The sequence below is a fragment of the Anabrus simplex genome, chromosome 8, assembly GCF_040414725.1.
Source record: "Anabrus simplex isolate iqAnaSimp1 chromosome 8, ASM4041472v1, whole genome shotgun sequence".
In the NCBI taxonomy this organism is placed as follows: Eukaryota; Metazoa; Arthropoda; class Insecta; order Orthoptera; family Tettigoniidae; genus Anabrus; species Anabrus simplex.
The window spans coordinates 30,809,862-30,834,260 of record NC_090272.1 but is presented as its reverse complement, the minus strand read 5'-3'; the positions used below and the strand labels follow the sequence as shown (position 1 = coordinate 30,834,260).

Genomic DNA, 24,399 nt, shown 5'->3' with positions numbered 1-24,399 from the left:
GCATCAACAAAAAATGCCAGAAAGATGGACAGTGGCGGATAATACCTAACAAAGTTGTGTACAAAGAGCTAGAATCCATTACAGATACTATGCATAAGAGGAGACTGGGATTCTTTGGACATATCATGAGGATGCAGGATTCGAGACTTCTGAAACTAGTAAAACACAATCTAGTCTCAAAAAAATACCACAACAGGATGTAAATGGATCAGAGAAGTAAGAGAGGATCTGAAGGAAATAGGCCGTACAACAGAAGACACCACAAATGAATACAAAACTCAAGAATACAAACCTCCGCTTTACCCTTACACGAAACAAACCAACAGCACACACATTTTCAACCGAGGAAAGGACACGAAGATCGGAGTGTCTGAAGAAGTACTGGGATGACCGCAAAGCCCGAACAATCCCTTCAAAGAAACCTGAACAATGGACTGACTAAAGTGATCCTATGCGGTCATAAAAGAAGAAGTAGTAGTAGTAGGAGTATAGCACGTTATATGTGGTGAACGGTGTGTAGCAAGGTATATTAGTGCTCTAGTTTATTTAGTAGCTTATTTTAATATTTTGTTCAGTAGTTATATAGTAGCTTAATTTTAGGCCCATGTGTGAATTTTATATTCTGTCATGTCGATGCTTACATCTAACGATGAAGTTCCCGAGAGATTCTGGACATATATTTGAGTATATAAATTTCCGTTCATGTTGTGTGTCGTGAAACAGCTGTTTGTACACGTAGCAACTTGGCACCATGGACTGACTTCTGGTTAACTGTCAAGTCGAAACTCATAAAAACAGAACTATAGCTGAAAACTATTCACCAAATGTGGGAAGGTTTGCCAAGCTGAGGTCGTACCCGCCTTCCCACGCTACCCCTTCAAGGCCTTGTGCTTCACTGGACCAGACAGCTGACGCCTCTATGCGTGGATGACCCATACTCACACTGACCCCCGCAGACTCTGTGGACGAAGTATAGGTGTTTTTATTTACATTTTTAAGAACTTCTAACGACTATAATGTTCTACACTTCAAAAAGCCTGAAACTTAAGATGCTACACCATGTTAATATTTTACTGCCGACATTTCCAACCACAGGCACAGATGCTTTTACTCTACTGTTTTCCATATCCTTCATAACAGTCAGTCCTGGCCATGTGCTATTTCTCAAAATAAGACGATTTTTAAATTGTGATATTAGGATAGGAGTTCACTGGACTTATGCCATCGCTGTGTTACATGATGTATTTGCATTTGAAATACGTAACCGTGTTCATAACTCAAAGTGACCAAAAATTGGACTTGAGGTATTTCTGAAACAACCGATTCCATTCTTTTCTCATTGCAACTTCCAATGTCTCTCCCTTTTTAATTAAATCTTTAATTTGGGCCAACCATCTCCTCCTGCGACGTCCAATTACTCTCTTTATAGGCACAAAATCTGGACCGAAAAGTGCAAAGTTGCAAAGTTTGTTCGTGGAACAGGCCCCAGAAAACCTGTGATACAAATTTTCTAGTAGCCATTCCATGATGCACTAGGCGCATGAAACGAGTATCACGCTCCCAGTACATGATCCGCACCAAATGTGTGAAGAGAATCCCCTATTTTAGCGAATGGGACTAATGGCAGGTTCACCCGTAGCCAGATTTGCGCATGCACATTCCATTTCCCACGTATTTTCTCTCCACAGTTTTCATCATGTCATCATTCTTTTTGGGATCCTTGAGCAGAAGACAACTTCAACGTGAGGTAAGACACTGAATTTTCTGTTTATTATTACTTCAAGAGAATTGCGAGTGGAGAAGTGTATATATGTACAGCATACACTTATGTTTGTAATCATACTTTATGCTTTTGCTTGTTATCCACAGTAATCTACCCACGCACCTGGAACATGACCCACCTGATGACCAGTATTACCTCTTGATTTCAACCACTGTGCGGGTCATGCACTAGGCACGCGAGTGGGATAAGCGCATAAGTTTGATAGAACTCTCATCCTACCAACATTCAAAACTCTAATTATTACAATTTTTAAAGAGTTCCATGGAAATATTCTGCTCAGGTTGGTGGGTATGTCATGCTTTACTAATATGCAGTGAACATCTTAATAAGTACTTACACATTTTTCTTTGCGGCCCTGGCACCTGCTTATGGGTGTCCAGTCATTAATCGCAATGTAGTGTACATTAAAACAAGAAACAAAAATATTTATGACAATTAACTCTCTCGTGCATGAAGACCTCATATGAGGTTGTTGGAGTTCTTGTGTATTTTCATGCATTGTTTATTATTTTTACTACATTTTTCTCTACAGCACTTATATAACTTCGCAATCAATCTAACACATATACCAGTGTTGCCTGTTTTTCTCTTGCCTGTGGGCCTTTCCTATCCAGTTAACACAGTACCTCTGGCTCAACCTCAAAGACTTTACTTGCACCTTGCAATAAGTAACCAGCAGGCAGTAATGATTGGTCTTTCAAAGTGTATTCAGTAAAACCTCATTAAGACATTTCTCCAGGGGACAAGGAAAAAGAACGTGTTAAGCGAGAAAATGTAGTACCGAATACATGAACAAAAACTATCCAACAGGGATATGGAAAGACTCATGCCCGGTTTCACCAACCTTCGTCAAGGGAGATGACAATCGTCGAATATTTGATGGCCCGTCAAATCCACTTTTTACGTTTCTCCAACATCCATTTTCACTGATGATCATCAAATCCTTCCTCAACTTTGAAGAATGGTTTTTCGTTCGTCAACTCACTTGACGATCCTCAAGGTAATTAAAATGGCTACCATGCTGTAAACATATGGTAATGTTCATTGCAATTTAGACATATCTACTCCTGTCAAACTGACGAACGGTCACAGACTTGATGTAAATTCAAGGAAGTGTGATCAGGCGAAATAAATAACTAACAACATTGCTGTCGTTAAGTGGAGGTGAGCTACCACAAGTGAAGTCAAGAAAAGGCCCGCTGCATATCGCATATCTCAACAGCAAACTTTAAGACTATAGCTCCAACGGTGGATGATTATTACTTCGGTATTGCGCATCGGCAATACAAGCAGTGCTAGTGTACGATGAATTGAAGTGCAGTTCAATGGCTTCGTGTTAACAGGTTTGCTCTACATATGAAGTGAGAATAGTCGTCATTTGGAGTGTTGTTAAATAGTGCCTTGTAAAGTGGAGCAATACGATAGTTTTATTCTGGACATTAATATTGTACTGTATCTACTCCCCAATTATTTGTCGTTCTATGTTTTTCCTCTCTTAATTTTATTTGAGAATGTGAGTGCACTAAGTGAAAAACCGATTTTCTTCTCAATTATTAGGCCTATTGTGCTCATTTATATGTTAAAGCTCGTAGTGCAAAATGGGAGAGAATTTCAACACTGAGATTATGTATATAGAACTGTTGGAGAATCTTGGACCTGAAAGAATAATTATGGAACGAAATGACCATTTCCACACGATGGACGATTCGAAATTTGTTATGAGGTACAGGCTTTCTAAACAAGTGACTTTGAAATTATTAGAACAAATTGAAGCAAGGCTTGAATATCCCACTAATAGGAATAGACCACTCACTCCTATCCAGCAATTGCTTCTGACACTCCGTTTTTATGCTACTGGCTCTTTTCAAATAGTAAATTGGAGATACAAATGGAGTTTCGAAAGCTACAATAAGTAGATATATCAAGAATGTGTCTGAAGCAATCTCCTATTTAAGACATCACTATGTTTGTTTTCCTAGCGCAGATGAAGTACGTGCTGTTATTCAGGAATTTTATGGTATATGTAATTTTCTGGGTGTAATAGGGGCAATTGACTGTACTCACGTACCAATACAGTCTCCTGGTGGTCATAATGCGGAAATGTTTCGCAACAGAAAACAATATTTTTCCATTAACGTTCAGACCATTTCTGACGCGAATCTACTGATTAGAAATGTAGTAGCACGATGGCCCGGCTCGGTACATGATAGCTTCATTTTTGATAACTCAGAAATCAGAATGATGTTCGAAACAGGAAGAATACCAGAAGGGCATTTATTGGGTGATAATGGTTACCGTTTAGCCCCCTATCTTCTAACTCCCTTTTCGAATCCAAGGACTGAAGGTCAAGAAAACTACAACAAAGCTCATGTGGAGACAAGAAACACTGTGGAGAGACAGTATGGGGTGTGGAAAAGGAGGTTTCTTGTGCTATCTTTAGGATTAAGAACAAAAGTAAGAACTGTATTAACCATCATAGTAGCCACTGCTGTTCTTCACAATATTGCAATACAAACTAGAGAGGAGGATCCCCCCGAGGATCAAGAGCTTCGCGAGTATTTGCAAGAGAAAAGAGCTCATGACAGAAATTATCTTATATTTGATGCGGTACCTGTCCCCGCCGTAGATGTTCTTCGTGACGGCGCGCCTGCTGCTGTTCGTGAAAGGATTGTCGAAACTCATTTCCTCTAAGAAAGTAGTCAAGTTAAACAAACAAATTCGCAAGCATTTTAATGAAATATTCATACACAATGATATGAACTTATTTTTATTACATTTTAACTAATTTGCTTTCAATTTACTGGCAATTTAAATTGTGTCTACATCAATGTAATTTTTGTCAATTTACTTTCACCGATATGTATTTTGTCACATAATGCAGAGATGCAAATTATTGTTCTCTAGCATTTAGAATGATCGCTTGTATTGGACGAGAGAAAAATAAAAAAATAGTTGAAATACTAGCGATACTACAGTATTAATAAATAATTACTTGTTCAAATACTTGGCAAGTTTTGCTTGCAACACAGATGTTTTAAGCTTTTCATTTTCTTGTTTCATGTGTTCAGTTTCTTTCTGCATTTCAAGAAGCCGCACTTCTGAATCATGTTTTTCTTTTAAGTTCTTCAACTCTAGGTTGCATAGTTTTCGTCTTTCTTCAGACAGTTCGGAAAGTTTCTCACGGGCTTTGGCAGCTTCGGTCTTTTTCACTTTATTTAATTTGGGCCTATTCCTTGCACTCCACGGATTCTTCGAAGTAGTTGACACTGGTGTCAGCTGCGATATCAGTACTTGTTCGGTAGAAACAGGAATCGGAGAAACAGCTGACGTCACTGATTCTTCATGAGGTGTGATCTCCGACATAGCAGAGAGGTTATGTGTCGTACTTGTTTCATCTCTACAGCATCTTTCGCGACCGGTGTTATCTATTTTATCTACATAGAAAGCGTCGCAGTCAAACTCGTTAGGAATGGGCTCCACTTGCTCACAGATAATAGATAATAATTGGGAAGAGGTTTCATCTAATGATGAGGTTTCAGCTGCTCCACCTCCCGTTTTATGCATGTTGATCTTATCCTGGACCTTCTGTTGTTTCGACCTGCGCTTAAAATTGTCATAAAATGACTTCAGCTGCTTCGTAGATCTTTTTTTAACAAAATCTCTAGCATTAAACATGTCTGTTAATTGTTCCCAAGCTCTTTCCTTCTCTTTTACAGTCACACCATCAGTTCGCTTATTTTCTATTACATCCTTCTTTTCAGCAACTAACCTTACCATTAATGCCTTCTCTTCTTTGGAGAAATTCTCTCCCCTTTTTTTAAAAGTTTCTTTCTTGTCCATTTCTTCTTAGTAGTTATCAAAACAATATTAAATAACTAACTTTTAGATACGAGTTAATTCAATAGAGAAACATAACATAACTCGCGGGAACTGAATTATATTGCTTCCTAACCCTCTTTTGTTTTATGAGCGAATCAGAAAGGCCAACATACATTAATTTGTCATGGATACCGAAATATTATTCTGACGAAGCGTCATATTTGACGAAGCCTCAAATAAAGCCAATCTGCGTTGGTGAAACGCTTCTCATTTTAACGAATCGTCAAACCTTGATCGACCGTCATATTTGATGATCATCAAGACATTTTGACGAAGGTTGGTGAAACCGGGCATCACTCTATTTGAGTCCAACCTTTTGTAAGGGTGTAGTGGCATCACGTGACAAGCCTTTTGGTGATCTGCCTCCAGGAGTCTCTGCTTTGGGCATGGTGACTTGCTTGCTGTAAGATCATCCTGATCAAGCTCTTGATCTGGTCCATCCATCGTAACGGCGCAGGTCCTCTAGTTCTTTGGCCATCGACTTTTCCCTCTATGATAAGTTTTTTCCATTGGCTTCTGTCTTCTGGCAATTAGACCAAAACATCTGAGTTGTTTTTGGTTGATAAGGGTCGATAGTCTTGTTCTGATGCCGAGCTACTGCACGATCGATTCATTAGTACGGTGTGCTGTCCATGGTATTCGCGGTAAACTCCTACAGCACCACATTTCTAGAGCATAAATCCTGCAGTGATTTGCCATCTTCGTTGTCCAAGTTTCTGCTGCAGAGGTCACGATAGGGAAGATCAGAGTTCGAATGAAAGTGAGCTTTGTCTTGGAAGTAATTGAGGTGTCCTTCCAGATGTACGTTTTGAAGTTGAATTTCTCGCAATCACAATGTGCTTACAGACCTCAGGTTCACAGTCTCCGATATTTGAGACAATAGATCCCAGATATTCGAAGTGAGTGACAACCTCAAAATCAGCTATTCTTGTTATAGCAGGTCTGTAGTTATTAAAACGATTTACAATCATCACTTTGGTCTTTTTATTGTTGATTTCAAGACCACATTCTCTGCTTCGCTCGTCTTACCTCCGCATGATGATGGAAACACTAGATACGTTTTTTTCCGATATGATGGCATTTTACGTTGTGTATCCGCAGGTACAGTGAAAACTATATCTACATTTTATAAAGATGAGTGGGGAATATTAAAAGGTGTGAAAAACATAAGAGAACAAATAAGAAAACCTTTTCCACTGGGGATTATAAAATAACAGTGCATTGAAAGGTGTAAAAAACACCAGACAACAAATATGAAAACATCTGCAAGATGTATTATTGCAGATCACACTCTTTCTAAAACAAATGGTAGAAGATTTTATTTTGAACTAGTGGGTTAGTAAACATTATAATCTGGTCACACTCTTAGACAATGAATTGGAGGTTACACTCGACCAGGACCGTGTGTGACCGCGACTTTGGTCGCCATTTTGAATCGACAAAACTTTGATTTGACCAACTCGAATGATCGATTCGAAACTCGAAGGTACAAGTTTCAACATTCACGCTACCTCTGCGCGCTTAAAGATACGGGTGCCAGTACAGTTTCTGACAGAGTTTAATCTAGTCTTCATTAGTAAGGAATTTCATGACTTTTTCTGAATCCATAACTAGGCTGTTACAAGAAAAATATGTACCACACTAGTCAAGTTCACAAGATTATATTCCTAATCCAGACGTACGCTATCAGGCGACAAATATTATCTACCCTTCACTATTTCACTCAACACAAGATAAATTTCTAATTTCTGAATAGAATGTGAAATACAAGCACAAGCACCGTGTTATTCAGCAATCTCACTGCTAACCAGCAAGCAAAACTGAACATTCCTGAGGCTAATGGCCTGCTCTCTGAAGTTGCAACTTGTCCTGTGAAATTCAGGAATTCACCGTCTTTTCCAGTTATCACGCCAACTGTAGCGAGAGCTCTTTCTTACCTGTGTTCGAAATCATGTTCCTTTCACAAGGGATGACAACATTTCCAGGGCTACAAAAAATGTGATCATATTAAGCAGTAATAGCAAAAATTCGTGACGCAAGAAGTAAGGTATTTTTAAATAGATTTAATATGATGAGAATTGGGACTTTGCTAAGTGGGAAAACATGTTAATGAGGAACGCACTAACGAGGTTTCACTGTATTCCATTATGGCAAACCACATGACATACAAGTGTTAAGATATTAGCTCTAGTTAAGAATTGTTGGTAAATCTAAGACATTGAACACGAGTTGGTGAAATTTTCATCACCAAATGCAAATGAAAAATAATTCATGCATGAACAGCAGTGTAGTTATGAGAAGCGTAACATATTTACAAACAATCCATACAAAATTTACAGAAAATACTGTATAATCCTGAATAAGACATGCACCCTAAATCTGAGACTGCAAAATATGGAAAAAAATCAAAAATCAAATAACTTACATACCTATTTAATTTTCTTCAAATATACCACAAATATACAAATAGTTTACAATTAATAAAATCATCACAAAAATCGTAAATAAAATCGGTCCAATACTCGGATCATTCACAATTCACCGTTGTCATCTGAAGTTTCACCATAGGAATTTTCGTCGCTGGCATCTTTCCACAAATAGTCGTCCTCACTACCATCCATTGAATTTGAAATTCCACATATCTTAAAGCTTTTGGACACTAGATCGTTGGGAATGCGCGCCCATGAAGTCTTGATCCAGCTGCACATTAGTCCCACTGCAGGCCTCTTCACTCGCCCGGTTGGTGTTAACGCATGATCACCATCAGACATCCATTCGGTGTATAACTGTTTCACTGCTCTTTTGAAAGGCCGGTTTACACACACATCCAACAGCTGTAGAATAGAGTGAGTCCTCAGGGAATTATTGCAAGATCGGTTTTTCCTTTCCTAATCATATCTTTTACGGTGTCAGTTGTATGTACTCGGTAACTGTCCAACACAAACATGTTTCGTTTTTGTAACAAAGCTCCTGGGCGATGTTGCCAAACACAATTCACCCAGTCCTCGACTAACGCACTGTCCATTCAGCTGGACTCATGTTCTAACAATAACACTGGACGGGAAGTTTCCTTTCGGAAGTGTTTTCCTTTTCAGAACCACATATGGATGGAGTTTGGTTCCATCTGCTAATACACACAACATTACCGTGCATCGTTGCTTTTCGTTACCACCTGTTCTGATGGTTACACTTTTAGAACCCTTCGTATCCATTGTATTTTCCAACGGCATTTCAAAATAGACAGGTGTCTGGTCAGCATTCCCAATTTGCAACAGCAAACAAGAATTTTGCTTCCTCAAATGAATAATGTGACGCTGAAAGGCCGTTAATTTTTCTTCATACGCCCCAGGGAGATGTGAAATAGACATACGTCTCCAAATGAAACAATCCCTTTCTGCGATGAAAGTTCCGGATTCATCCGTGGTTTGCAGTAAAACCCTGTGTTTTGTGTTCTTTTGAGATCTCTAGTGCTTTCAATTGACACATTTCACTAGAAACACCATATCCTAACTCACGTTTTTCTATCACAAATTTGTGGAGTCGTTCTACAATTTCCGGAAACACTGCACTCTGCCCGTGAAACGCTCTGCAATCGCCGTTACTTTTTAGTTTTCCTTATTTTTCCACCAATCACGAATACACGATTCATCAATATTGTACTTTCTGCCAACGGCACGATTTCCGTATATTTCAGCTTCGCTTACAACTTTTAAGTTTCTCATGCACAGTAAATGACCGCAGACGACGTTTTGAATCCATCACTTATTATCGAGACAGCACTTCCACGGGACAAATACCGAACTCGAATGTGAGCGAGGTAGACTTCCCCGTGGGGGTTTTCTTACATGTTCCTCCATCGGGCGCGTCCCAGGTGGCGGATAGGGGGGCCCTCCGGACTTGTCTGGAGGGTCTGAGGGAAATAAAATACCCTCTCGCAGACCAAAAACAGGTATTGCCAGAAAACATCGAGGTATTGTGATTGTTACTAGCCCAAGTCAAGGCTTGGAAGTGGAGGCCTTGCCCACACATGCTAGAGAGGCATCCATGGTTCCTCCACATGGTGATACGGTGGTTCAGGTGAAGTGGGGCTGGTGATTGAGGTGAAGGCTCACTGCGGGGTGCTGGAACCAACACATCGCTTTGCTCTACGTAGCCTGGTCGAGCCGCGGGTTGGGAAAGGGGCAATCCCAACCTAGGGGAAAAGTCACGGCTGTGAACTCAATCATGATAATGCCAAGCGGAGACCACTTGAGTAGGCCTACTGAAGGGGGAACAAACATGACTATATTCGGGCCAGGGGCGGACCCCTGGATGGACGACTGAGGGGCGTGGTCTCTGCTAAGAAGAGCCTGAGTTGCGGGAGGATAATATCTGGCCGTATGCCTCACCACGGATGGGTGAGAATGACGCTCAGGACCACAGAAAGGGCAAAAACCCTATGATTGATTGAAATATGGATGATTATCATCATCATCATCATCCCAAACCATCTCCAGTTTCCCAGGTGTGGTATATGAGCCCCCTCCATCTCATCCTATCCTTGTACCATTCTTCCTCCATCAACTTGTCCCAATCATGACCTCTCAGCAGTACATTGTTCTTAACTAAATCTGTCCATTCCCTTCGTAGCCTTCCCACGGGTCGTCCTCCTCCTTCTTTTCTGTCAAATTCTTTCCTTGCAGTTCTGTTTACTGGCATCTTCTTCATGTGACCAAACCACTGCAGTCTTGATATCTGAATCTTATTGAGGAGAGAATCATCTATTCCTACTTCTTCTCTAATTTTCTCATTCCTAGTCTTGTCTTTCCTGGTTTTCTGGATCATAGTGTGAAGGAATTTCATTTCAGCTGCCTGGAGTTTGGAATTGTCTCTATTGAAAGTTAAAAATGTCATTGTTCCGTATTGAAGAATATTACAGTTAAAATTGAAATAATTGATAAATAGATTCAACCTATTCAACTGAATTCAATTGATCTATTGGTCAGTGTTGTAGTTTCGAGACTGTATGTAAGAATTGGTGTATAACAGGACTCGTACAATGTCATTTTTGTTTTCATGGGTATTTGCTCATCCCACAGCCGGTGTCTTACCTGGTGGTAAAATTGTGTTGCCTTATTGATTCGAATGTTCACCTCATGTTTTGCTAGGTTCTCATTTGCTAGAACGTTACCCAAGTATTTGAAAACTGGAACGCTCTCCAGTTGGGCTTCATTTAATATGACTATTGGTTCTGTTCCTTCCCCATACAATTTCATCACCACTGTCTTGGTCTTGCTGATGTTTAAACCATATTTCTTAAACTCCTCATTCTAGCTTTGCATTCTCTCTCCCAATTCCTCTTCTGAGTCACTCCAGATCGCAACATCATCTGCTAATGTGAAGGCAATGATATCTCCATGTTCTTTCCTTTTAATAGATTTCATTACTACATCCATTACAATAATAAATAGAAGTGGTGACAATGAGCTGCCCTGCTGCACTCCTCTCTTTGTTTCAAACAAGTCCGACAAACCACATCCTATTGAATACAACTTCTATTCCCATTATACAACATTTTCACTTTTCACATGAAGTTCTTTCATGCATTGCCAAATTCTTTCCCTTGGTACACTGTCGTATGCTTTCTCAATGTCCAAAAATACTAGAAATAAGGGCTTGTTCTTCTCCCAGTATTTTTCCATTAGCACCCTAATTGCAAATATAAGGTCTGTAGTTGACCTTCCTGGTCTGAAACCATACTGCTCTTCTTCCAAAATTGGTTCAACAATATCTCTGATTCGGGTCTCTATTATTTTTTCCAATATTTTCAGGACACGACAGTAGTGTGGTACCACGATAATTACTACATTTTCGTCGGCTTCCTTTCGCGAACAGAGGTACAATGATGCCCATCAAAGTCCTAAGGAATAGTATTTTCCTCCCATATCTTGTTAAGCAGTCTGTAGAGCCATTGGATTCCTGGAATTCCTGCTGCTTTCAGCATATCTACACTTAGTTCATCTATGCCCACTGCCTTTCCTTTCTTCATGCTCTTGACCGCATTTTCAACCTCAAGCCATGTAATTGGTGGTTCAGTTGTGGTTCCTCAGCTTGGCTCTCCTCTATCTGTTATGTTTTCTGTATCTCCATTCAGCAGGTTTTTGAAAAAGATCTTGAGTTCTTGTTTAAATTCTCCCTCTTCTTGTGCCAGAGTTCCATCATCACGTTCTATTACTTTTATGGTCTCTTGATACCTTTGCTTGTTTTTCACTACTCTGTATAGAAATTTCATATTTCCTCTACTGTCCTCTCCCAGTTTGTCTGCAAACTCATTCCATTTCTTCTCTTTTTCTTCCCTTACAAAGTTCTTTACAGCAAGTTTCTTGTTCCTGTATACTCCTTGAAGTCTTTGTATTTCTTGATCATTTCGTTCTTGTCCCTGTTTTTGTTTTTCCTTGCCCAGTGCCTTCTTTATTTGGTTTCTTTCTTTCTTTCAGCGCTGTTTTCACTCTATCATTCCACCATGGTGTCTCCTTTTTCTTTTGATAGAACTTGTAACTCCTCATAGGTTTTTGGCTTCTCCCACAAAGGTGTCTTTGAAGGCCTTCCACTCTTCATTAACGTTGGTTACTTCACCCTTTGGCAAACGCTGTTGAATCCTTAGTTTCTATCCTTCCTTTCTTTGGACCTCTTGCAACTTCCAAGTTTTAACCCTTGGTTTTTTCATAATTTTCTACATAGTCTTATGTTTGAAGTCTACTACCAGCAATCTGTGGTCACTCTCCATGCTTTCACGATAACCTTTACATCTATGATGTACCTGCCACCATCTTTATTTGTGATTACGTAGTCAATCAATGTTCTATACTGACCATCCCAACTGTACCTTGTTATTCTGTGACTGTCTCTTTTTTTGAAGAATGTATTTTTTATTATAAGATTATTTCTTCTGCACAGATCTAATAGTTGTTCTCCTTCTGGGTTCCTTTGTCCAAATCCATGTGGACCAATGATGTTTCCGTTCCCAAGTCTGTCTACCCCAAAAACTTCAACATAAAGGGAAGCCAAGGAAGCTCCAGTAGAGCAGATCTGGGAGCAAGCCCAAGATGAAAAAATGGAGACAGAAGTCCTAACTGGACAGGCTGTCACCAACTCAAAACAAGAAATGGCAACAGAAGCTCCCGTAGAGCAGACTGCTGTCAGAATCAATCAGCACGATACCAAGCTTCTAACAAAAGAGTGGAGAGTGCTGAATGCCACTTCAATCAAAAAGATGGAAGGGCAGTCATTTTTGCCCTTGGTGAAAGAGACTTTGAAGAGCTCAAAAAGAGAAGGCTTACGGCTAAGCTCGGACTTGGGCACATCAAGTTTCAAGTCATCAGGGGAAAATGAAACCCAATGTTGATAAAGATGGAACTGAAGGTCCTTCAGGCCAATCTACAGCATAAAAAAAGCAACTGTGGCCAATTTTGCCAGGAATTTCAAGTCCAAGGCTATTGACGTGGCCTTTATTCAAGAGCCATGGGTAGTCAAGGGCAGAGTAGCAGGACTGGCAGAATCTGGAGGTAAGCTGATGTACGATACAACATCGGAAGTACCCAGAACATGTCTTCTTGTGAACAAGAAATTAAAATGTCTTACGTTGCAGGAACACTGTTCACGGGACTTAACCGCGGCCAAGATTAAACTTGGAAATTGGGAGGGACCCGGGGAAATAACCATAGGCTCTGCATACCTCCCATACGACTCAACTAACCTGCCCCCATCAGAAGAAGTTGAGAACCTAATTTGCAATGCAAAGAGGAAAGACGAACACCTAGTCCTTGGAGCAGATGCAAATTCACACCACACAGCATGGGGCAGCACGAACTGCAATGCAAGAGGTGAGTCTTTACTAGACTTTATTATTGGAACTGAGTTGACGACACTAAACCTAGGAAACAAGCCTACATTTATAAATAAAAATCGTAGGTAAGTAATAGACATTACACTAAGCACTATGCATATTGCAAACTTTATTAAAGACTAGAAGGTGCTGGAGGAACCATAATTGGCAGACCACCAGCACATCCAATTTGCAATACATGCGAGACTACATGGGATTGAGATGTCCAGAGACCCAAAAAGAACTAACTGGGACAGAGAAGTTCTAGGGAAGGCTGTAAAAAAAATTCCAACTAATGTGAGAGGACAGAAAGAATTGGATGAGGTAGTGGAACTATTAGAAGAGGCCATTATAGACTCATTCCATGAAAACTGTCCTTTCAAAGAAAAGAAAAACACCAAAAAAGTAAGGTGGTGGAACAACAAACTAGCCAAAATGAAAAAAGAGGTTAGGATGTTGTATAGAATATCATCTAGAAATGGTATGTGGGACGTATATCATAGGAAGCTCACTGAGTATAACCTAGAGATCTGGAAAGCAAAAAGAAAATCTTGGAGACTGTTCTGTGAGAAAGTGGAATCACACACTGAAACAGCAAGGCTCAAGAAGGTTCTGAAAGCAACCCATATAAATCAAGTGGGGACATTGGAGAAACAAGATGGGAGAAGGACACACTGGAGATACTAATGGCGTGTCATTTTCCTGAGGCTGAAGAGATGACAGAAGAAGAAACGGTTGGATCAGAGACCGGAGCTCGAAGAGCAGACTGGAACTGTGCCATGTAAAATGGGCAATTGACATGTTTCATCCTATAAAGGCTCCGGGGCCAGATGAGGTACTTCCGATACTCCTACAGGAAGGACGGGAGATACTCATCAATGCCCTGATGGACATCTTCAGAGCTAGTCCAGCTTTAGGGTACGTGCCGAAATCATGCTCTGAAGCTAAAGCAGTATTCATACCTAAGCCTGGAAGGTCAAATTATGTTCAAGCCAAAGCATACAGACCATTATGTTTAACCTCCTTCATGCTGAAAGCAATGGAGAAAATTCTGGATAAATATACCAACTGAACTCAATGTTACATGAAAATCATTTTGCATATAGATCTGGTTGATCCACTGAAGTAGCACTCCACCAGTTGGTTTGTAAACTAGAGGAAAGCCTAGAATATAAAGAAATTGCACTGGCAGCATTTCTAAATATAGAAGGAGCCTTCAGCAATACAACCTATGACTCTATGATCAAAGCATTGGAAAAGAAGCAGGTGAATAAACCGTTGTCGAATGGATTAAATCCATGTTAGACAGAAGGAAGATAAAAACAGCCCTGTTTGAAGAAACGCTGGTGGTTAGGGCCAACCGAGGCTATGCTTAGGGAGGAGTTCTTTCTCCTCTGCTGTGGAACCTCGTGGTGAACAAAAACATAGCTATGCTGAACGAACAAGGTTTGAAGGACACGCAGATGAAATAGTGATTGTGGTACGAGGTAAGGTGATGAGTGTTTTCCAGGACTTCATGCAAAAATCACTTAACCTTGTAGAGAAATGGTGTCGGGAAGAACAACTATCAGTCAACTCGAACAAAATAACTCTCGTCCCTTTTACAAGAAGGAGAAAATTAGAGGGAAAGAGATCACTGAAGTTCTTTGGGCAAGATATATATATGGAAGAACAGGCACTGTACCTAGGTGTAGTGTTAAATAAAAATCTAACCTGGAATCCACATATAGAATGGAACATAACCCGGGCCAAGAACTTGCTGTATGCATGTAAGAGAGCTGTTGGGAAGACATAGGGCCTAAGACCATCAATGGTAATGTGGATATATACAATGATCATTAGGCCGTTGATGGCCTATGCTGCAATCATCTGGTGGCAGAAAATAAGCCAAGAAAAAGTCAGTAGTAGATTGGATAGCCTACAGAGAATGGCATGCATAGCCATAACTGGGACTATGAGAACTACGACGACAAAAGCCTTGAATACTTTACTAGACCTCCCATCACTATGCAATTTCATAAAAGGACAGACTAGAATGAGTTCATAAACACTGGCACAATCAGAGAGCTGGAATGCACAAAGACCCAATCTAGGACACTGTAAAATTAACAGAGTAATAACAGAGGAAGTTCTACACATGCCTTCTGATCATATGACACCAAAGTACAACTTTGAAAAACCGTTTGAGACCAAGATAATAAAAATAGAAGATAAGGATATCAACAAATGGAATACTGAAAAAGAAGATATAGTGTGGTGGACTTACGGCTCAAAGACTGGCACGGGAGGAGGGATCAACGGGGGAAGATCTGAGAGATCAATCCAGATGAGCCTGCGCAAACACACTACAGTCTTTCAAGCAGAAGTGATAGCTATCACAACATGTTTTGAAGAAAGTGTGAAAATGAACTATAGAAATAAGAACATCTTCATTTTTACAGACAGCGAAGCAGCCAGTAAGGCACTAGAAGCAGTCCGGATAATATCCAGAATTGTCTGGTATTGCCATTCACTTCTCCTGAAGATCTCAAAGTACATTGTCAAAATAATATGGGTACCAGGGCACGCAAGTATAGAATGAAATGAAAAGGCAGATAAACTGGCCAGGAAAGGTGCAGAAACACATTTTGTAGGCCCAGAACCTGTATGCGGGATATCCTATGGACAAGCCCGACACTACATAGGAAAATGGGTACAAAAGAAACAAATGGACAACTGGAAAAATACTCCCGGATGCTGCCATGCAAAGGAACTGATAAAAGGACCAAACAAGAAGCATTCTAAAGAACTTGAAATTCAGCAGAGAAAATATAAGATGGGTAGTAGGACTGTTGACAGGACACTGCCATCTGAAAAAACACATACTAGAATTGGAGTAATAAGAGACAACATATGTAGGAAATGCAATGAAGCAGATAATAATAATGATGCAATACTTTTTGAATGTGAGGTGCTGGGTAGAATCAGACTCTCCACTCTAGGACTACCAGGGGAAAAGAGAGAAAAAAATTCATGACGACCCAACAAGAACAACCTGCAGCTTTGTGAAGGGGGCAGGTATATCTAGGTGGGAATGAAGGAAAAACATGGTAGCAAAATATGTTAGAGGTGATGCTAATTAGGAACTAATATTTAGAGGCCCCATGAAGAAAAGAAGAGGTAGACTTCCGTGACCAACAGTCTCGATTCTCGCAAAGTACAATATCCCTCAAGATCAGCTATTCGCGCACCCAGCATGCCAGCAACACTTGTGAAACAAATAATGACGATCGAGCATCCGCAGCAGCTGCTTTCATATTTACCCATACTCTTTGATTTACCGTATTTCATTACCTTACATTTCACGTTTACATGCCACTGTAACCGTATTGAGAAAAATCAGTCTTTTTTCTAGAACGCAACTTAAACACAACAAGGCCTGAATGCCCGTTTACATGTGGCATTTTCAGTACGGTAACCGTATTCAAATCTATTTCAATACTCCATGTAAACGTAGTAAATATTTACGAGAATGAACGGCTTGAATTCGACCCGCACCCAAGATTTAGAATCAATATTTTGGGGAAAAAAGTGCGGGTGGTATTCAGGATTGTACGGTAAATTAAATATTCCCTTACATGTATCACAATATAATTGCAATGCAGACGCAACCTACCTTCACTTTTACACTAATGATCAGCCATGCTTGTTTAACACGGCTTTTGGTGTAGACTGTTCAACTCTCCCCATTCATACAGGCTATGTACATGGCACGTAATCATGCTCCAACCTCCAACATCTTTTTATCATTGTCACACTAATACATGGATTAAAATCATGAAGCCTTTCGTTACACCCTCTTTAGTTTATCGATGAGCCATGTCTGGTACAGGTTGAAGAAACCCTTCAATATGAAAGCCCTTAATAAAAGTTAAGGAATGACGGAAAGAGTACATAAAATGGTTATATGATTGGAACAGCAGACCAGATGAGAGTAGTATAAATTTGGAGAAGGAAAATGAAATAAGTGAAGATCAGATTGGGTTCAGTACATTAGAAGAGGAAATGGAGGGAAATGAAGAATGGTAAGGCAGTTGGTGTAGATGAAATACCAGTTGAACTACTCAAAGTACTGCAGGGGAAACGAAAGGGTATATTTGTAAAACTTTGTCAAGAAATATACTTAAAAGGGAAATGGCCAAAGATTTTTTGGAAAATATAATAATACCAACAGAAAAAAGGAAAAATAGTAAGAAATGTGAAGAACACAGGACACTAAATTTAATTTCTCACGCAGCTAAAATACTATTAAGAGCAATAAACAGAAGGATTTACAGACGAATGGAGTATTATATTGGTGAAGAACAGTATGGATTTAGGCATGGAGTAGGCACAAGGGATGCCACTGGTTTATTGAAAGTCATAGGAGGAAGGTACATAGAGAAGAATAGAAAAGTATACACAGTCCTTGTAGACTTAGATAAGGCATTTGACAAAGTGAGGTGGGATAAGCTCTTGTAGATACTTAAAAAACATGGAGTGGAATGGAGAGAGAGAAGACTGATCAAGGAATTATATTACAACCAAATAGCAAGAGTGAGAATAAAAGGAGAATTAACAGAAGAAATCAGACTGGAGACAGGGCTGCTGCTTTGTTTAATATTCACTTGGAGAAAATTATTTGTGAATGCTTAGATGGTAAAAGAGGTGTCAACGTTCGAGGTAAGAGAATTGAATGTATAAGATTTGCTGATGATATGGCAGTAATAGCTGAAAATGTGAAGGACCTCTGCAAAATGCTGAGAGAATTAAACAAAAAGTGTGAAGAGTATGGAATGAGCATAAACAAAAAGAAAACCAAATTCATGATACTTGGAGGTAAAGGTGAAAAAGCGACAATCAAAAAAGGGGGAGATTATTGAACAGGTGAATAAGTTTAAGTATCTTGGAAGTATTGTGACTGAAGACCTTCACTCTATTGCCTTAACCAAGGAAAGCATCAACAAGACGAAAAAACTGTTTTGTGGCCCCTAGAAAAAGATCTGAGGAAGAGACTTGCATGGTGTTATGTATGGAGTATAGCTCTATATGGCACTGAAACATGGACATTAAGGAAGGAAGAACAGAGAAGAATAGAGGCATTTGAGATGTGGATTTGGCAAAGAATTGAAGGAGTAAACGGAAAATACAATATCAAATGAGGAAGTTTTGAAGAGAGTGGGAGAAGTGAGGAGCATGCTGACCGTAATCCAAAATAGGAAGAAAAACTGGATAGGGCATAATCTAAGACATAATACTTTACTACGAGTAGCAATTGAAGGGATGATAAAAGGAAAACGAGGAAGGGGAAGGAGACGATATCAGTTATTAGACAGCATTAGAAAAAGAAAGGAAGATCATACAGAAGTGAAGCAAAGAGCACAAGATCGAGAGAAAAGGAGGTCACAGTCATGATTGGACCTGCCAGATGGCAGAACCTATGATAATGAAGATGTATGACTAATACCTTTTTAATAAATTCTTACAAAAAGTACTGAAGAGTTGATCTCATTTAGATTCCTTTGTAATTGATACAGATAGTTGATATGGATATATATAACATTATTCTCTCTTCCCAATACTCACTATCATGTTTCCAGTTTCAGGCTGAGAACACGAAATGTTTTCCAATGAAGTACATGCAGCATGATCCTCACCATTAACACCTGCTTCAGTTTTGATTTGCGAAGGAGCCTGTGAATCATAAAAAATACACTATTTAAAAACAACAAACTATTTTTTTTTAACTTTAAAATTCCACAGTGCTAACTTACAACCTTTGATGGGCTTTGGTCTACCAAGCGAACATTGCTCAGCCCGAAGGCTTGCAGATTACCAGGTGCCAGATGGTCAGTGCGATAAACCCTCTCGGCCATTATTCTTGGCTTTGTATCTCAGAGCCAGACAGCTCCCCAATGGTTCTCACATAGAATGAACCAGCCATTAGATCCAGATAGGAATCCCAGAACTGACAAGGAATCGAACCCGGGGCTTTCAGGTATTATGGCAGGCTCGCAGCCACTAGACCACGGACCGGCATTCAGAAAACTATATCCCAAAGCCAATATGTACATCAACATTCATTGTAAGTTGCATATACAGAGATAGGATCATAATTACAAATCAACATCAGAAGAAGGAGCAATAGAAAAGAAGTTAAGGGCACATAACAGCATACGCATCAGGCCAAGTAGCTCAGACCTGATATACATGTTGATTCCCATTGGGAACCTGAAATAATTTGTCCTGAATGAGTAAATTTATAATACCAATATAAATGGTCCGTTATTATTAATTTGGGACAAATATTTCAGGTTCCCTATGGGAATCAACATCCATATCAGCTGATGGCCAGGCAGACATTGATTTTTGGTAATGAGACAAAGTCTCTTATAGTGTATTGGCACTGCCGGTGGCTCCAAGTAGTCTACGCAGTGGCCTCCACGGTATGCACTACCCATGCGTCTTGGTAGGTGTGCTATTTACCAACTGATGAGCCCAACTTAGCACACTGGGGCGAAACACTGGCAACCAGGAATGAGTTAGCTGGAAAATTTATAATGTCCAATAACGGATTATTTATATTGGTATTAACTCAGACCTTCCAAGCAGAAGATGCTAGCTCAGTCCAGTGATATTTCTAGGAGGTCAAATACCTCAGCATCGCATTGGTATATTTAAGGCACATTAACCCTTCGAGCTGGTATTAGAAGTTGGACAATATTACCCTACAGCAGTAATAAATTTTAGAAAAAAATTCATAGTTTTACATCCTCACAAACATTACTGTAACTTCTAAACGACTTGTCTGATTTTGTTCAAATTAAGTGGATATGATGTTCATATCATGCAGATGTTGTATCTACATACAAAAAAGTGGCATGCAAATTTTTTAAAAAAATGCCGAATTACCTTCTTGTTGGAATAAAATTAGAATCATCAGGAGTCCATGACCACTCAGGTGAACATTCACTTATATTACTATCATTATTTACATTACACATAATTTCCTGCTGTGCATAATCATCATCACTAACACTTTCACTATCATTTGAATTATTCTCATCACTACTTTCACTTAATATGCGTTCAAGAGCTGCATTAGATAAATACAGACCATGCGAGGACGCTGCCATGTTCACAACAATAGATGCTGATGAAACAAATTCCTTTTGCGCCAACACAAAGCCGCATTACGGTAGAGGATACTCCCCTGCATAGAATTATACCCTGTGCTGCAAGCCAAACGAAAAGTTCACGTTGCCAACCAAAGATGGCACACAGATGTACATCTAAAACATCGCTAGCCTAGTCCGTACAGGTATCTGTCAAACCGCAACTGGCTTATGTTTTTGTAGGTCTGTATACGTCGAACTGGCTTGAGGGGTTGAAGAAATCCTTCACCTTGGCATCTGTTCATATGGACAATGTGATATGAGAAGGAAAAGGGAAAAGAGATAAAGATGAGTACAGATGCTAAAATAATAGGAACACGGGATACCACAGCAGAAGGGGAACCCAGCAATCATTATAATAAGTAGGGGGCAAATTTCTAGGACCTAAAAATGCATGAAATATGTATGCATTTATGACCTAAAAACATAAAAATATGACCTATAAAATTCAAAATATGACTTAATGAATAGCATCTACGTTACATAGAAACACACTTATTACGATTGCTACAGGCTGCAATCAATTTAGAGTTTAAAAAGTTTTAATTCTTCGAAATCCTTAACCCAAAATCAACTAAAATGATGAATATTTCATGAAATCGTTAAGGTTGCACTGCATACTCCTAGGCAAGGGCGGACTCTGTGGAAGACATAAACACTACAGTTACTTTCACTGTTCAATATTTGCTCAGTTTTAATTTATGCACAAAACATGTTATTTGAATGAAACTTTCATACCTGATCTAGTCTCCATTATCAGAATTGTTGCAATTTATGACCACATGCATCTTAAGATTGTTGAATGAGAATCCCCTCCTGTTGTCGCCGAGTATCGTCTGGTAGCGAGAAAAACTTCTTTTGACATCACATGATGTAAGGGGAGCGTACTTGAATAGAGTTAAATCACTTAGAGAAAATTCCTGGAAATCTACAGGTGAAGGTTTTCCACAAAGAATGTCACTTATTCCACGCAGGTTCACAAGTCCGCTATTTTTTTCAAGTACATTTTCTAATTTTCTACACACTCTAGATGCTATTGTTCCTTTCGCATGCTTTAATTCCCGTTCAATGCACTTTACAACATCCAGTGCATCTCTTAGTTCTGCACCTGAAACTTCCAGTTGCGTGATTGCTCCAGATAAAGAATTAAAATTGGATTTTATGTGAGCGAGATCCGCTTTTAATGTAGTGCTTGAAAATAAATCTTGAGTGGTTTTTATGGAGGGCAATTCTGCAGGATCAAAAGACTTCACGATCTTCTCCATGACATCTAAGTTGTTGCAATAGTACACTGCGGCATCAAGCCAAGTCCCCCATCGCGTTATAACTGGAGGGGTAGTGAAGGTGCTTCTCTATGAAATTTCTGAACGCGAAGTGGAGCTTTGACAAACACTTTCTTACAGTTCGATATTAATTTATCAACTTCAGGGTAGCTGCTTCTAACTTCTTCACCTGCCCTATGCAAGGTATGTGCAAGACATGTTACATGTATCATTTTCGGGTATAGCATTTAAGTAACTTGGCTGCCTTCACCATATACGGAGCAGCGTCAGTTACAAATAGAAAAAGGTGCTCAACCTTTGCTCTGTTAGGCCACAACAGATTCATCGAATTGTCAAAGAGAACTGTAATGGTGGAATGGTTTGTCTTCTCTAGCACTTCACAGGTCAGGAGGAACGTATCTCCAGGCCGTCTTCCTTCAGCGTGCCAATGATCATATTTGCTACATATCTTCCATCCACATCTGTGGTCTCGTCTATTGAAACTCATATCTTATTGTCTTATTGTCTCCCACAAATATCTAAGTGGTGCTGTTGTTTGAGTCATCAATCCATAGACTGGTTTGATGCAGGCCCTCCATGCCACCCTATCCTGTGCTAACCTTTTCATTGCTACGTAACTACTGCATCCTACATCTGCTCTAATTTGCTTGTCATATTCATACCTTGGTCTACCCCTACCGTTCTTACCATCTACACTTCCTTCAAAAACCAACTGAACAAGTCCTGGGTGTCTTAAGATGTGTCCTATCATTCTATCTCTTCTTCTCGTCAAATTTAGCCAAATCGATCTCCTCTCACCAAACCGATTCAGTATCTCTTCATTCGTGATTCGATCTATCCATCTCACCTTCAGCATTCTTCTGTAACACCACATTTCAAAAGCTTCTATTCTCTTTCTTTCTGAGCTGGTTATCGTCCATGTTTCACTTCCATACAATGCCACGCTCCACACGAAAGTCTTCAAAAACATCTTTCTAATTCCGATATCAATGTTTGAAGTGAGCATATTTCTTTTCTTACGAAAGCTCTTCCTTGCTTGTGCTAGTCTGCATTTTATGTCCTCCTTAATTCTACCATCGTTAGTTATTTTCTACCCAAGTAACAATACTCATCTACTTCCTTTAAGACTTCATTTCCTAATCTAATATTTCCTCCATCACCTGCCTTTGTTCGACTGCACTCCATTACTTTTGTTTCGGACTTATTTATTTTCATCTTGTACTCCTTACCCAAGACTTCATCCATACCATTCAGCAACTTCTCGAGATCTTCTGCAGTCTCATATAAAATAACAATATCATCGGCAAATCTCAAGGTTTTGATTTCCTCTCCTTGGACTCTTGATTCCCTTTCCAAATTTTTCTTTGATTTCCTTTACTGCCTGTTCTATGTAAACATTGAAAAGGAGAAGGGACAAACTGCAGCCTTGCCTCACTCCTTTCTGGATTGTTGCTTCTTTTACAAGGCTCTCAATTCTTATCACTACAGACTGATTTTTATACAGATTGTAGATAATTCTTCGTTCTCGGTATCTGATCCATATCATCTTCAGAATCATAAATAGCTTGGTCCAATCAACATTATCGAATGCCTTTTCTAGATCTACGAATGCCATGTACGTGGGCTTGTCCTTCTTGATTCGATCCTCTAAGATCAGACGTAAAGTCAGGATTGCTTCACGTGTTCCTACATTTCTTCTGAAGCCAAATTGATCTTCTCCCAACTCAGCTTCCACTTGTTTTTCCATTCTTCTGTAAATAATACGTGTTAAAATTTTGCAGGCATGAGATACTAAACTAATGGTGCAGTAGTTTTCACACCTGTCAACACCGGCTTTCTTGGGAACAGGTATAACAACATTCTGACGAAAATCGGATGGGACTTCTCCTGTCTCATACATCTTGCACACTAAATGAAATAACCTTGCCATGCTGGTTTCTCCTAAGGCAGTCAGTAATTCAGAGGGAATATCATCAATTCCAGGAGCCTTGTTCCTATTTAGGTCACTCACAGCTCTGTCAAACTCTGACCTCAAAATTGGGTCTCCCATTTCATCAGCATCAACAGCCTCTTCATGTTCCAGAACCAAATTATCTACATCTTTACCTTGATATAACTGTTGGATATGCTCCTGCCATCTTTCTGCTTTGTCTTCTTTCCCTAGAAGTGGCTTTCCATCTGAGCTCTTAATATTCATACACCTAGATTTCCTTTCTCCAAAGGTTTCCTTGATTTTCCTGTATGCAGCATCTACCTTTCCCAGGACCATACAGCCTTCGACATCCTTGCACTTCTCCTTCAGCCATTCTTCCTTAGCTACCTTGCACTTTCTATCCACTTGATTCTTTAATCGCCTGTATTCTTTTCTAACCTCTTCATTTCTAGCATTCTTGTATT

The 24,399-nt window shown here is 39.6% G+C and overlaps 1 protein-coding gene across 2 annotated transcripts in view; it reads right to left on the bottom strand.

The window, feature by feature from the left end:
* LOC136879260 (uncharacterized) overlaps window positions 1–24,399 on the bottom strand; it is a 123,197-nt gene that overhangs the window by 81,227 nt on the left and 17,571 nt on the right. For both annotated transcript variants that reach the window (XM_067153075.2, XM_067153076.2), the window contains exon 3: window positions 19,131–19,238. In XM_067153075.2, the coding sequence (XP_067009176.2) occupies window positions 19,131–19,238 (108 nt within the window). The remainder of the gene's footprint in view (window positions 1–19,130; window positions 19,239–24,399) is intronic.